Genomic DNA, 13,367 nt, shown 5'->3' with positions numbered 1-13,367 from the left:
GTTCAGGATGAGTGTTCCAATATGAGCAATGGGGCAAAGAAACCTAACTACTTTTAAGATAAAGCTTGATTCATTTACGAAAAGAAATATGTGACCTGGTTGTCTGAGATAGTAGGGACTGATCTCAACACCATGAGAGATTCATTCTTCTCCCCTGTGCCAGTGCACCTATACAAATAAACAAATTATGTCAATTCTTCCACAGCTAATTGTTCAAAACCATTATATCATTCTGGGATAGCCAAAACTTTTTGTTCTTTCTCTGAGAATAGTCAAGCAAGGACACATATTTACAAAAAGTCTTAGTGTCATGATCTTGAATAGCAATTTTAGTGCTACTGTTGACACATCTTGGAGTACCTGTTTTGGAAGTAATCACTAAAAAAGAGGACTTTACATGTTTGCTTTGGAACGATGGGGGATGTTTATTAATTCAGAAAACATGTGAGGGTTTTTCTAATACATTACAGAACTGAAAAAAAAGTTTAAAAATACTATGGATGGGGTAAGCGACGTATTCCTGATGGGGTTTGTCAGGTTGCCCCTCTTGGACCTCTTAGCTCTAGGGAGCCCCTTCATTCCTTTTGTTGCGTTAGTGGAGTCTGTGTGCTGACAAGGACTTCATAGCTAAGTGCAACACCTGCTAATCACAAGAGTGAATTAACTGTTCTAATTATTGTGTCAGGCTGGATGTTGGGGTTAGGAAGGTGAAAGGGTATCCAGAGCTCAAAAGGTATGCACAGCCATTTTCAATTCTCTGACAGAGATGGAAAAGACTGAAAGGCTTTGTTTTTTCTTAATGTTTATGGAAAACAATCCCCAGAACTATTTGCCTTTTTTTTTTTTTTTCCTTCACAGGGAATAACAATTCGCCCACTGGTGGAGTTTCTTGATGTCAAAAGGTCAAATAAAAAGCAGCCTGCTGTCAGTGAAGAAATTTATAACAGGGTATGTTGCAGCTTCAGTGTCATAGACGAAACCCTCATATAGATGAAATTCCTGATTCAGCATACAGTATTACAGAGAAGCACATGCTCTTTTAGGTTTCTTTTTGATAGCTGTTACAAGCTCAATAACTGTAAAGCTTATATTTAACCTTTGACAGTTACCAAAATTAGCATTATTACGTATCATTATTTTGGAATCTTCACTTTCTTAATTGTTCACCTCTCAAGGTAAATTAACTTTCTGTAGTTTGTTTCACATATGAGATATGTGTTATTTTAGAACTTGGCTACATTAGGAAACCTTTGCCAATTTAATTACATTACATTGCATTTGAGTTAGTCTAATTAAACAAATGCAAGCTCCTCCTAAACACACTCTTAAACTTACTTTAAGATAAAAGAGAATTCTCACATCATCAGCCTCTTTATGGATTTGTATTTGGTATGCGTATGTCTCCAATTATTGCAGTTTATTAGCCATGCATATTCTTGAATGTATTTCTCCTTGCAGCATACCTGTGGCAGGTGGTTTGAAATTCCAAAAATGAGGAATAATAAGGGCCACATTCAGCAAAGAAGTCAATGTAGGCATCTAAAAGTCTGTCCTTTTAGAGCTTATCCTTTGGACATGTCTACCAGGATTTCCCCCTGAGTTTGAAAGACCCCTACTATGGTACTTGAATTAAAAGCAAATGAGCTGCCTCTGAGGATCAAGTGAGATCTTAGCTGAACTGATTCACTCTTTCGTAATTCATAATAGGCTGAGGAAGAGTGTGTTTCTAATATTAGGTGATCAGGATGCTTTGAGGTGAGGCTAGACCAGAGTTCCCTAAAATAGGAGCTCAGCACCTGATGCTGGGTGTCTCAGCTCTGTCCTGTGCATCCCAAGGGGCCGGAGCTGATGTGGGGAGCTGCTGCCCACTCAGGCTCTCTCCACCACAAAGTCATACCTGGTTGACTGTCAGGCCTGGGGAAGCCCCTGGAGAAGTCCCAGGCATAGCCCTGAGTGATTAGGGAACTTAAAATAAGTGAAAATATGGGAAAAACCTTCAGATTCAGGCAGGAGCTGACCAAGATTGACATTGAGGAAATTAGCAACTAACTTCTGTCCTTTTGGGGCTGGGAGCTAAGGAAGCTCCATGGGAACAAAACAGAGTCCACCTCTGAGTTTGGTTAGACTGCCTTTAGTTAAACTGAAACATCATCCTGAATTCTGACTAGACGTTTCTGTTTTGAAGTGAGTTAGAAACTAATAATGTCTAAGCGCAAGCCAAGTGATGTCTGTAAGTTTATGTAATGAACCAACGTTTCCCCTTTAGTTCTTTGACCACGTGAAGACTGGAATTGAAGATGTGTGTGGACACTGGGGTCACAACTTTTGGAGAGATAAGTAAGAATGGCATTTAAAACTCTTTGTTATACAGGAGAGGCTGAACTGGCTCAGCAGCAACAAACGAAGGCTGTTGGGCATCATATTTCATTTTCAGCATTTTATTCTTGAAAGCGGATGGTTGTTTTTAGAACGTGTGGGTTACAAAGGGAAAGCAGCAAAACAATATCTTTTTACTAAACCACAAGCAAGTAGAACAAAATCTCCAGCTGGGAAGAAAGGCAGCCCTCTGATCCCAGGGTAAAGTATGGTACCTTCTGAGGGTGCGTGTCCTCTCTCTGTTTCTGACTGTTTCAGAGCATATCCTGTATGTCTGCTGAGCCTTTCATCCCATCCGGCTTTACTCCTGCAAATTGTATGTCTCTGCAGTGTTAAGTGAGGGGTTAGTTCCCTATTTGATGGGAAACATACAAAAGCTTTGGGCCTTTCTCTAGAAAGATCAAGGCACTAGCTGGCGTGAGGTGCATGAGAGATCCTAATGGCAGGCAGCTCCACAGTTCTTGATGGTATTATTTAAGACTTAGTGTCAGTTAAGAAGATTACCACTGGCAATACCTGAATAATTCATGTTTTCACTTTAGCTGCTGAATCATCATCATCATTGGTTTGGATCTAACTCCCTTTTCTCAGAAGCACACTCTTTTACACCCAAATCCTTTAGACCCAAGGTGTGGGCATTGCTCAGTCACCCTCTAGTCGCTGCTCCAACAAGAATTTAAGTGTTTTATACAAAGAGGAATAGCACCAGCAGGAAGATCTGAAAGAGCTCTCTCCAAATGACTTGAGGGCAACACAGTGAGGACACTCTCCTGACACATGCATGACATGGGTACAATTTCCCTTTACTCAGCCTGGTTCTCCTCCAGTCTGCATGAGATCGTCAGTTAACAGATTATAGAGCAAAGGAGGGTCCTACCTCTTCATGACCTTCAGACCCAAATTCAAGAATAATTTCAGAATGGCCGGAGGGCAAAATGTTTTCTGACAAACAAAAACACCCCAGCTGTAATCAATATTTTTTCACTAAGCATCCAAGAGGGTTGCAGTTGCTTTAGAGGAAAGGAGAACTTTCAAAGTTTTACAAGAGCAGGCTAAAATTTCAAAGAAAAAGCACTCAGTGCAAATTTAGACCTTTTATTTGTTATCACAGTAAATATTTAATGTTCTCTTTGTCTCGATGAAAATGGAGAATTAAAAATAATATTGTCTAATAACACAGAATACCTAAAAATTAAGAGTTGCTGCTAGGGAGACTGTCCATTAACGTATTAACCAAAACACAGGTTAAGACTATCTATCTGAAGCAAAGATGAACTTGACCCTTTTTTATGTTACTCAGCAGTAGGTTGTTAACATGAACAGACACATTCCTAGGGAATAAACTCCTTCGCAATTGCATTAGGCACAGTATATTAGCTTTCCTTAACTATGCACAGTAAAAATTAACTTGTTGGGTTGGTTTGCCTCACGTACAGGTTTAAAAAGTTTGACAATAAATACCTGCGAAGACTTCTAATCCGGGAGAACCAGCCCAAATCCAGCATTGTTTCTTTATACAAGAAGCTGGAAATCAAACATGCGATTGAGATGGCAGAGAGCGGAATGATAAGCAAAGTCCCATCGTCGGTGTCTCTCAGGTAAGCAAGCAATGCCAGTGTGGCCGAGCATTTCGGCTGGGTCACGTAATTTATTTCACAGCCCAGTCTGTAGGCAGGATAATCACTTTGACTTAGGACACTTTGCATCCAAATGTCACCTGAACAGTAAGCGGATACGAAACAAGAGCATTTTGCCTGCAGTTCACACATGAAGCGCTCGGTCAGCTGTGCTTGTCTGGAGCGTGTAGTTTTACAAGGGCAGCTGCTCACGGGAACATTGATTTGCCATGTAGAGCAGAGCTGAATTTGAACCAGTGCCTGCCCATCTGCTGCGAATAGCTACAGGGGAAGCCTGAGGGGCTTTTTGAAAAGTACCTTAATCAAATTTAAAATTTAATGTAATTTATATCAAATTTTGGAGACTGAGTTTTGAGCCTTACCACTGACTCAAATGAGATCAAGGTTTCCTTCCTACATGTTACATTTTCACCTGTTCCTCCGTTGTTTTGAAATGTTGTTTCCAACTCTAACAAAGGAAATAGTTCAAATGTAATTGCCAATCATAAAAATAAAAACATTCTTCCTCTCTCTCTCTTTCCTCTATTTTCCTTTTTTTATCCTGCCACAGTGAATATCATGAAGGAAAGATAAAGCCGCTTTCTCCCACTGAAATGGAAAACATGCGGGAAATATTAACAAAGAATCTCTACCAAATACGACATCGAGTAAGGATGAAGTTTTGCATACTTAAATATCCCACTACTCTTTGAATATACTGATTACCTTCCTAACATATCTTTGGGCTAGTACATCTGCTGTACCATAGCATAATAATTAGTGCAATTATTTACTTCTATTGCTGATGAATCCATGTCCTACCGTATGTACAGCAACATATTCATACTCCTTTATGTAAACAGCTTACTTGATCTTATACTATTGATAAAGCTTAATGTTTTTGTCATACTACCTGCAATATACTTACATTATTTAAAAAGGATCATAGGTGCAAATTCAACCCAACACTGTCCACTTATATGAGTATTTTGGTCACCTCATGATATGGGATTAGATTTCCCATTTGCCTCCAGTTGTGAAGTTGTTTGTATTAAGAGCAGAGGTGATGAGCTGGAAAAACAGTGAAATAAAAGCAAAAGGACATTTCACATTTACCCTCCTGTGGCTAAGTAGTTTGAATGGCTGAGCCCTTGGAAAACATTCAAAAGTGGGCAAGCTTCAGCTTGCTGGAGGTAAAATTGACTTCCCCCTAGGTGACTCATCTTGCCGCTTTCAAATGTGCGTCCTCTGTTGACATATTGACTGAACTAGTACAATGTGGGGGTAAACACTGTATTAAGCCAGCTTTTTCCAATTTCTCTTTCATTATAAATATCAGCAGGTTAAAAAAAAAACCAAACAAAATAGGTGCTTGTGAAGCAGATGACTAAAAAAATGCTGGCATAATTACTGTTCTTGTTCTTAATCATCTGCAATATGAGTTTGTTCGCAAGGATTTATGATGCTTATTAAAACATTAAAGCAAAAAGCCTGTTTTGCACTGTGCATATAGTTCAACACATTTGATGTTATGCTTTTCAGAATGTGACCACTGTTTTTGTATTTCAGACAATGTCATATAACCGACATAGCCTGGCTGCAGATGCAAACGAAAAGCAGGCCAAAGAAATTCTGATCCGTCGCCGGCACAGCCTTAGGGAGAGCCTGAGGAAAACGAACAGCCTGTCAAGAGAAAAACCGGTCCTTGCATTTTGGTTGTTTTATAGAAAGCAGTTCTTTGTAGCTAAATGTCATGCAGAAAAAAATCTTCTGAAATGCAGAAAAAATAAATCCTGAATTTGGAAGACAGCTGCACGTATAGTGTCACACTTACACCTTGAGTTGCACACATGGGCCCCTTAATTTGTGTTGACCCCTTCAGCAAAGCTTCAGTCTTGTAGAACGTGATATGGGAGTAGGATCTGCTGCCATAATTTTATCTCAGAGGAGCTGAACAGGCTCTGGACACAGTGTACTTCTAAGGGATGGTCAGTATTCTCTATCAGTATTTTGATGAAATGTGGATGATCGAGGTCGAAAATGACTTTGAGACAGACAAACTACTTACAGTATGCTCCAAACTATGGGAAAGAGAACTTTTAATCGAGTCAGTCAGAGTGAGCTCTTCATTTAAAAAATGTTGTGGGCTCTTTATTATTCATAAAATGTAGTCAGGACTTCGGGTTTTGACACAGAATAGGAAAACCTCCTCTGCCTACAAGAAATGCTGTGGCATGATAATATTTCGCTCTCTGAGGCAATCCTGCAATACCTTCACTGTAAACTTCAGACCATATTTGAATAGAGCACACTGATTCAGCAGGGAAGTTGATCCCCCAAATCATCTTCCCATTTTAGGTATCAGGGAAATTAACCATCCTATGAATATGTATTTTCATGTTACAGGAATACTTAGTGACTGTTGTATTCATTGATACAGTTGTCCTTTGGCAACTGAGGCTGGAATGATGTCTCCGATAAGTGCTGTATCTCATTTGTGATCATTACCAGCGCTACTGCGGTGTTAATTGTGACAATAAGTCTGTTCCTGAATGATTTTTTCCCTCTCAACCACAGTTATGTATGTTGTCTTTGTCATACAAATAAATGATTTACTAGGTGGAATAATGAAGAGATTCAGCAGGACTGAGACATTTTTGGGGCAGGGAGAGAAACAGGGTGTCTGACAGCTTTTTAAAATGTATGGCCTGTAATTTTAAAAATAATTATCCTTGGATAAATCCACCACAGAGGGAAGCATAGTGGTCCTGAGCAGCACAACAATATCCAAAGAGGAAAAATCTCTCATGGAAAATAAATTTCCTTTCAGGTTCCCTTTGAGTGTGCAACAATGAACGGTACAAGCAGAGGGGAGCTGGTAGACTGTAAAGGTTTTAAAAAATCTTTGTAACAAATGTAAGAAAGGATGCCCTTGAGAAACTTTTGAATTTAAAAAAAACCCAACTTGTCCTGGAAAGTACCTCTCATGTTCCAGGAAGTATGAGGTGTGTTCTGCTCCCAGGGCCTTTCGAGCTTAGTCTTGGGAAAACAAGGATTTTATGCCCTGAACTGGTTGGTAAATGATCACGTTGGTGCCTAACTTCCCCATCAACTTCAGTGTGACTAGTCAACTGTATAAAGTCATTTATATGTATAAAGCACTTGCAGGATCAGAATACAGATTAGTTCTTGTGCCTGAGCTTCAGTCTCAACCTAATTTTTGTAGCTGACTAATAGAGTTTCAAACTGGAGTGGCATGAAGTGATGCCATGCTTGCAGCATTTGCCTTCCTTAGGAAAACCTGTACAGCTAAGGTTGAGGTTAGAGAGCATACATTTATTAACTTTGATCTCAGAGGGCATATCACTAGACTTTCCTTTGATTAAGCTGCTTGAGGTTACTCAGTCTTTACCTTAGTTAGCACAGACCTCAACCAGCAATCAGCGTTAACTTGAGTGTGTAGTAAAAGATCACATATTAGCTAATCCCAAACTACTCTCCAGCCCTTTAGCTACATAAACCCGTTCAAGCCTCAGTCATGTCTCTTAACATACATTATGCAGGTACTTCAGTCTGCAGTAACTTAACTTTTCTTGTATTTCTTTGCATGCAGGCTGCTGCAAATACAAAAAGATTCCTTTCACTTCCTAAAAACACTAAACTCCCAGAGAAACTACGAGTGAGAAATAAAACATCTTCCAGAGGTAATGAAAAATTTTCTGCTGTCTCTTACTGTGCTGCAGTCATTTTGCCTATGTAGAAGGAAAGTTTTTCCAAGGATGATGTAGAGAAAACAGCATATTAATTTTCAAATAAATATTAAATGTTTTATGTGCACATGCTTTCATTCTACAGTTAATACCTCCATAGCATATTCCTAGGTGTTGGATATTTAGCAGGAGTCTTAGAGCATTAGAAGCAATGGGTCCTAACGCAGGTATATGAGTGTACCCCATGTCCTGGTTTCAGGTGGGATAGGGTTAATTCTCTTAGTAGCTGGTACAGTGCTGTGTTTTGGATTTAGTTTGACAATAGTGTTGATAACACGCTGATGTTCTAGTTGTTGCTAAGTAGCGCTCATCCTAAGTTAAGGACTTTTCAGTTTCCCATGCTCTGCCAGCAAGCAGGTGTGCAAGAAGCTGGGAGGGAGCACAGCCGGGGCAGCTGACCTGAACTAGCCAAAGGGGTATTCCATACCATGGAACGTCATGCCCAGTATATAAATGGGGGGGAATTGGCCGGGAGGGGCAGATTGCTGCTCAGGCATCGGTCAGCGGGTGGTGAGCAATTGCATTGTGCATCACTGTTTTTTTTCTTTTTTTTTCCCTCTTCTTTTTTTTTGTTTTATTCCTTTTCATTACAGTTATTATTATATTTCATTATTATTATTCTTAGCATTATATTTTACTTTAGTTGTTAAGCTGTTTTTATCTCAACCCACGAGTTCTACCTTCTTTGCTGATTCTCCTCCCCATCCCACTGGGAGCAGGGGGGAGTGAGAGAGCGGCTGCGTGGTGCTTAGCTGCTGGCTGGGGTTAAACCACAACACCCCGTCAAGCAGAGTCTTGTGGGGCTTTCTCAGTTCAAATGCTGTAGTGGCGTAGTCCTCCCAGCACATCTCCTCATGTGAGCAAGCAGCAGCCTGAAACACTTCTGCACCAGAAACACTGCCATGGCTCAATCTCCTTGTCTTTATTCCATAATGTCCAGATCTCCCTCTTGCCTTATGAGCCTATTTGGTTTCTTTCTCACTGGCGTCAGGGTAGAGGACGCTGCTCTGAGAACCAAACCAGAGAGGAGAATGAGGACATGAGGTCTGGTTTATAGTTCTCATGAAGAACTTCTCAAAATGCTGTGGTTTACAACCAAAATGTCAATTTTTTTTTTTCTGCCTAAACTCACAGATGTTTTATATTGGAGTTCTTGAATTCTAACAAAAAAAGAAAAAATCTGGAGGAATACAACCATTTGATGTGAAAACTTTGCCCAATTCTGTATATTACTTTGGTTATTACCGGTTGCATTACCATGCTTATACTATGCTCAGGAGCATTTCCTTTCATGACAAGCAACCATCAACATCTCTTGCTGGGAAGGTTAAATCTCTGCACAGTCACTAAAATGTCCTGATCCCCACCGCAATTAGTTTCCCACTCTTCCAAATTAATTTAGCAATAGACCATGTTTTTGTCTGTTAATAATTACATCTTTGCTCTTCTGAATGTAGGGTGCCTTTTATTCTGTAGTTATGTCTGCAGAGGTCACCTACTGTCACCTAGAATTAAAGAGGAAATGTGCCTCCAGATTATTCAATTGTCAAAAAATATATCATTTGACATATTTAAGGGGAAGAAGCCTGCAAACACAGTCTGATGAAGACTTTCCTTGATATATAATTATCTGGGTGAATGGACAATTATGTGGTGATATATTTTGTTGACTCCTTCCTCACCTTTTTAAAAGAAATAACATGTAGGCTACTAATGGAAGTTGTTCTTATGACAGTTGCACAATACACAATTCTTTGCTTTGATATATTTAAAACTTCATATCTGACTTAAGTCAAAGAACAAATCTGAGGCATTCATAAATGATTGTTAAAATGATTATCAAATGACTGAAGCGTGCAAGTTTTGATGAAGACGTTAATCAATTTAAAAGAAGTCTGCTGGGGAAAATATATGCACATGTACACATCCAGCAAGTTTCCAGCTTGGTTTACCTGAAGCGATCATTTAAGAGCATTCTCTGAATGATTATGCCAGCTTTCCCTTGACCATTTTGTAGTCTGCTGTGAGGGGGTGAAGGAGTCGGCAGCACTTGCAACCTGTGAGATTTGCCCTGTGGATTTTCTTTGATGTCTTACATTCAGGCATATTAAGGACGGGATGTTTCCTCCCATCTGTACATTGACCTTGGGAGAGCCTTTGTTCGGTGCAGTATCGACACTCCTTTTCCAAAGTCAAGTTTCTAGAGCCCCTGAAGAGTACATGTCGTGCTCTGGAAATGCCTCTCAGATTAGATTTCATGGGATGTGAGGGTGAGAAATGTCATTTTTGTATCCTGCGTGGATGTAAGCGGGGACTAGACCCCAAGTAGTTCAGAGAGAGACAGGTTTTTCCATGTCCAGAGCCAGAACTGGGGAAACGTCAACTCAAACAGGGGGGCACTTGGCGATTAAGGAGCAGCAGAGTGAGTGCTTTCTAAAAATCACAGTTTTGAGGGGAGGGATGTTTGTAAGTCAAATCTATCTCCTGTCCTGGCAGAGTTAAGTGTCTATTAGTGGGTCTAATCAGAAAGCACCGAATTTAGGAAACACGGGGAAACTTTCTTCTATGGTTGCTAGTGCTCAGTGTGCTGTTATTCAAATATTCCTGAAACAGTAATATTCTGCACCTAAAATTTTAATTTTGTTTTCAATTAACAGTGGGTGACAGCAGTGACTCTGAGATGGATGCCGCTACCACAGTGCTCAATCTAAGACCCAGAGCAGGGAAAATCTTGAGAGACCAGAGACTGAGACAGCAGAGGCCGCCGCCTGAGTTTAGGATGGAGTGGAAGAACGAAGTTGATGGGAACCAGGATGGACGAGGAGAGCAGCAGGAGCCAAGCACCTTGCCTCAGCCATCCATTGGGTTCAGGCAGCCACTGCTGACGAGACCAAGATTTGGCACTTTGAGCAGGGAAGATTTGACTGCAGACCATGGGTCAGCAAGACCTGTGCCACCACCACGGTTAGTTAGGCAGGCATCGCAAGGGGAAAGGCAGAGAAATAAGCCTGAGAACCAGCCGTACTGAACATAGCAAAAAGAGAACGATTGGTAATAAACCATGGACGTATCGAATTAGGATTCTAAACTATCTGATCAGACTGTGGGATCCATTAAAAAAAACAAACCAAGCCTCAGTGTGGATTTAACCACTTCCATTTGGGTAAAGTCAATGCCATTAACTAAGTGAAAGGAATACTGGAGCAATTGCAAAGCTGAAGACATAAAAAAAAAAATTAATCTCTTTTATAAATAACTTACGGCAATGCTTTAGTTACATTATTTCCACTATTAAGATAGGATGGAAATGTGCCTTATCACATCATCTTTTGTGGAATGAAGTCATGCAGGTTCAATACCCAGTTATCCATTGAAAATCATTGTTGAAAGTCCAGTGATGAAGGGGTTCTTAAAAAAATTTTGTATCATTTCAGATTTTATTTATAATCAAATAATACTTGTTTTAACCAGAGCTTTAATATGAGTAACACTGAAAATTGCACAATGCACCTATCATATAGACTTTGTAAGAAGAATAAATATATTCCTGAAGCCCCGTTTGTTTGAAGAGCTGTGATGCAGAAAAAGAGGAAGAAGAGAAGGAACAAGCTGTAGGAGCAGAATTGCAAATACGGTTTATAGAAAGGAGTTGCAACAGAGACAAGACCTGAATAGCTTGAATTTTTACTTTCTGAATTTTTGGCAATATGTTACCTTTGATAGGTACTGAGGATCACCAAAGGAAATCTGAATTACCTTGACTTTCACTAACGTCAACAAGAGCTGAGAGCACCTAGCAGGACACCAGAAGCCCTAAAAAGAGAAAACTTCAAGCGGATAAATAATGTTCTTATTCAAAATTGCTTTTTGCACCTTAGTTTCTTGGTTGCAGTACAAACACAGCAGTAGAATAGTTGCAGAGCACTGCACGTACACAAAGCGAGCAGTCTCCTATTTGAGGCAGGGACCACTGAGACTCAAGAAAGCTCATTCACTCATGCTTGTGACCCTGGTCAACTTGTTTTACTTTTTGTTTCCTCATCTGTAAAAGGGGAAAGATAATCTTTTCTTTGTCTGAGCTATGCACTCCAAGGAACAAAAATGTTCCGTCTAATTTGTTTGTCCAGAAAAATAGCACAGCGGGGCCCTGGAGTCAGTTGAAGTCACTGTGCACCTTAATAACACCCATAAGAAACACGGACTTCTTCATCCTAGTGTAAATGGCTGCCATTTGAGTGCATATGGGAAGGGAGGGTGTTTTAAAATAAATGATACTTAACTGTAGCTCTCAGGAATTTGCACTTTCTGTCCCACTTAATCTGTCTTAAGTTTTGAGCTTGCTTTAGCACAGATACACATTTCAGCAAAATGTAGAAATCATTTTCATTCTACTTGTTACAAGATTGATAACTTTCGTTGAAGAATGTACACTGTGAAATTATAACTTTTCTTTTTCATTAGCACATTTCTAAGTCTGTGGGCAATAGGATTCATTTTTTTTTATTTAAGCTTGTTTTGAAAGAACTATTAAAAATCACAATTTCCTTTTAAAATCACAGGGTAGATTTCTTTCAAAGGTTCGCGGGTGGGCTTGGTAAATTAGTTTTATAAATGGGGATTTAAGACTTCCCTTCTTCTAAGAGCTTTTCCAAAATATTTATTTCACGTATGTATTTGAAATGTCAAACCTTCCTAAACTCTTTTATTCGCACAGGTCTTTTAGTCTTTTTCCTCTGTTCCAGCTATGGAAGTTTCTGCTGTGTGTCAAATGCAAAGTCTAAGCTGCAGCAGGATGGTTATGTGAACCCTAGAAATCTCAGTCAAATGTTCATGGCTATTCTCAACAAATTATTTTTGTGGAAGGCAATACTTAGCTATTCTTTATTGATCATCTCCTGTTTGGAAATAAAACTGGGTTCAACCAAAGCCAGCAAGCTTTAAAAACAAATTTGAATTTGTCTTTCAACAGGAACATATGTTTCATCAGTAAAATTGTCAGTGAGTGCTCTGTCACTGCATTATCGGGATCATGTTTGAATAAGAAAGAAGCCTTGAGTTTGGATTTCAGTTTGAAACCACATTCTCCTTGCAGATCAGACTGTTTAGATTAGGTGTTTTATATCAGGCCCATCTGAAATCTGACCAAATAAATAAATGTGAAATGTTGCACATCAACATTTAGTTTACTCCCTGTGGAGCTTTCTCATTCATGTGCTGGTAATGACCAAGCAATTGGCTTGTATCTGGGGAAAGCTGCCTTTTTTTCAAATGGTTGTAATTTTTTATGGCACAATTTTAAATGGTGAATGCAGGTTTCAGGAACCTTACTGCTTTGCTGGTTGTCCATTAGTACAGTGCATGCTCAGATCATTGGTTACTTAAAGTGGATGCCCCATAGTACAAGCACATCAAATTGGAGGTCGTTTTTATGAAATACGGTCTTAAGCTCTTGGTGCTTCAAAACATTCTAGCACGTTGTTACCTTTCCAAAGCACTCGAGATCCACAGAATACAAGCATCAAGGCAGATCTCCAGCATGGTTACACTGTGAAGCAGAATCACAAATCTCCTGGGACTCTGTCTCCTTGCAAGTGCTCTCTCCCTT

At 39.7% G+C, this 13,367-nt stretch overlaps 1 protein-coding gene across 1 annotated transcript in view; it reads left to right on the top strand.

The window, feature by feature from the left end:
• Positions 1 to 12,294, top strand: part of SLC9A2 (solute carrier family 9 member A2) — a 35,475-nt gene extending 23,181 nt beyond the window's left edge. Inside the window, exons 6-12 of the mRNA XM_050901827.1 lie at positions 859 to 948; positions 2,267 to 2,337; positions 3,813 to 3,974; positions 4,564 to 4,660; positions 5,562 to 5,693; positions 7,606 to 7,696; positions 10,420 to 12,294. Coding sequence (XP_050757784.1) covers positions 859 to 948; positions 2,267 to 2,337; positions 3,813 to 3,974; positions 4,564 to 4,660; positions 5,562 to 5,693; positions 7,606 to 7,696; positions 10,420 to 10,790 — 1,014 coding nt within the window. The 3' untranslated portion in view covers positions 10,791 to 12,294. The remainder of the gene's footprint in view (positions 1 to 858; positions 949 to 2,266; positions 2,338 to 3,812; positions 3,975 to 4,563; positions 4,661 to 5,561; positions 5,694 to 7,605; positions 7,697 to 10,419) is intronic.
• Positions 12,295 to 13,367: the final 1,073 nt, after the last annotated feature.

Source organism: Gymnogyps californianus, chromosome 1, assembly GCF_018139145.2.
Source record: "Gymnogyps californianus isolate 813 chromosome 1, ASM1813914v2, whole genome shotgun sequence".
Lineage (NCBI taxonomy): Eukaryota > Metazoa > Chordata > Aves > Accipitriformes > Cathartidae > Gymnogyps > Gymnogyps californianus.
This window is presented reverse-complemented; position numbering and strand designations above follow the sequence as displayed.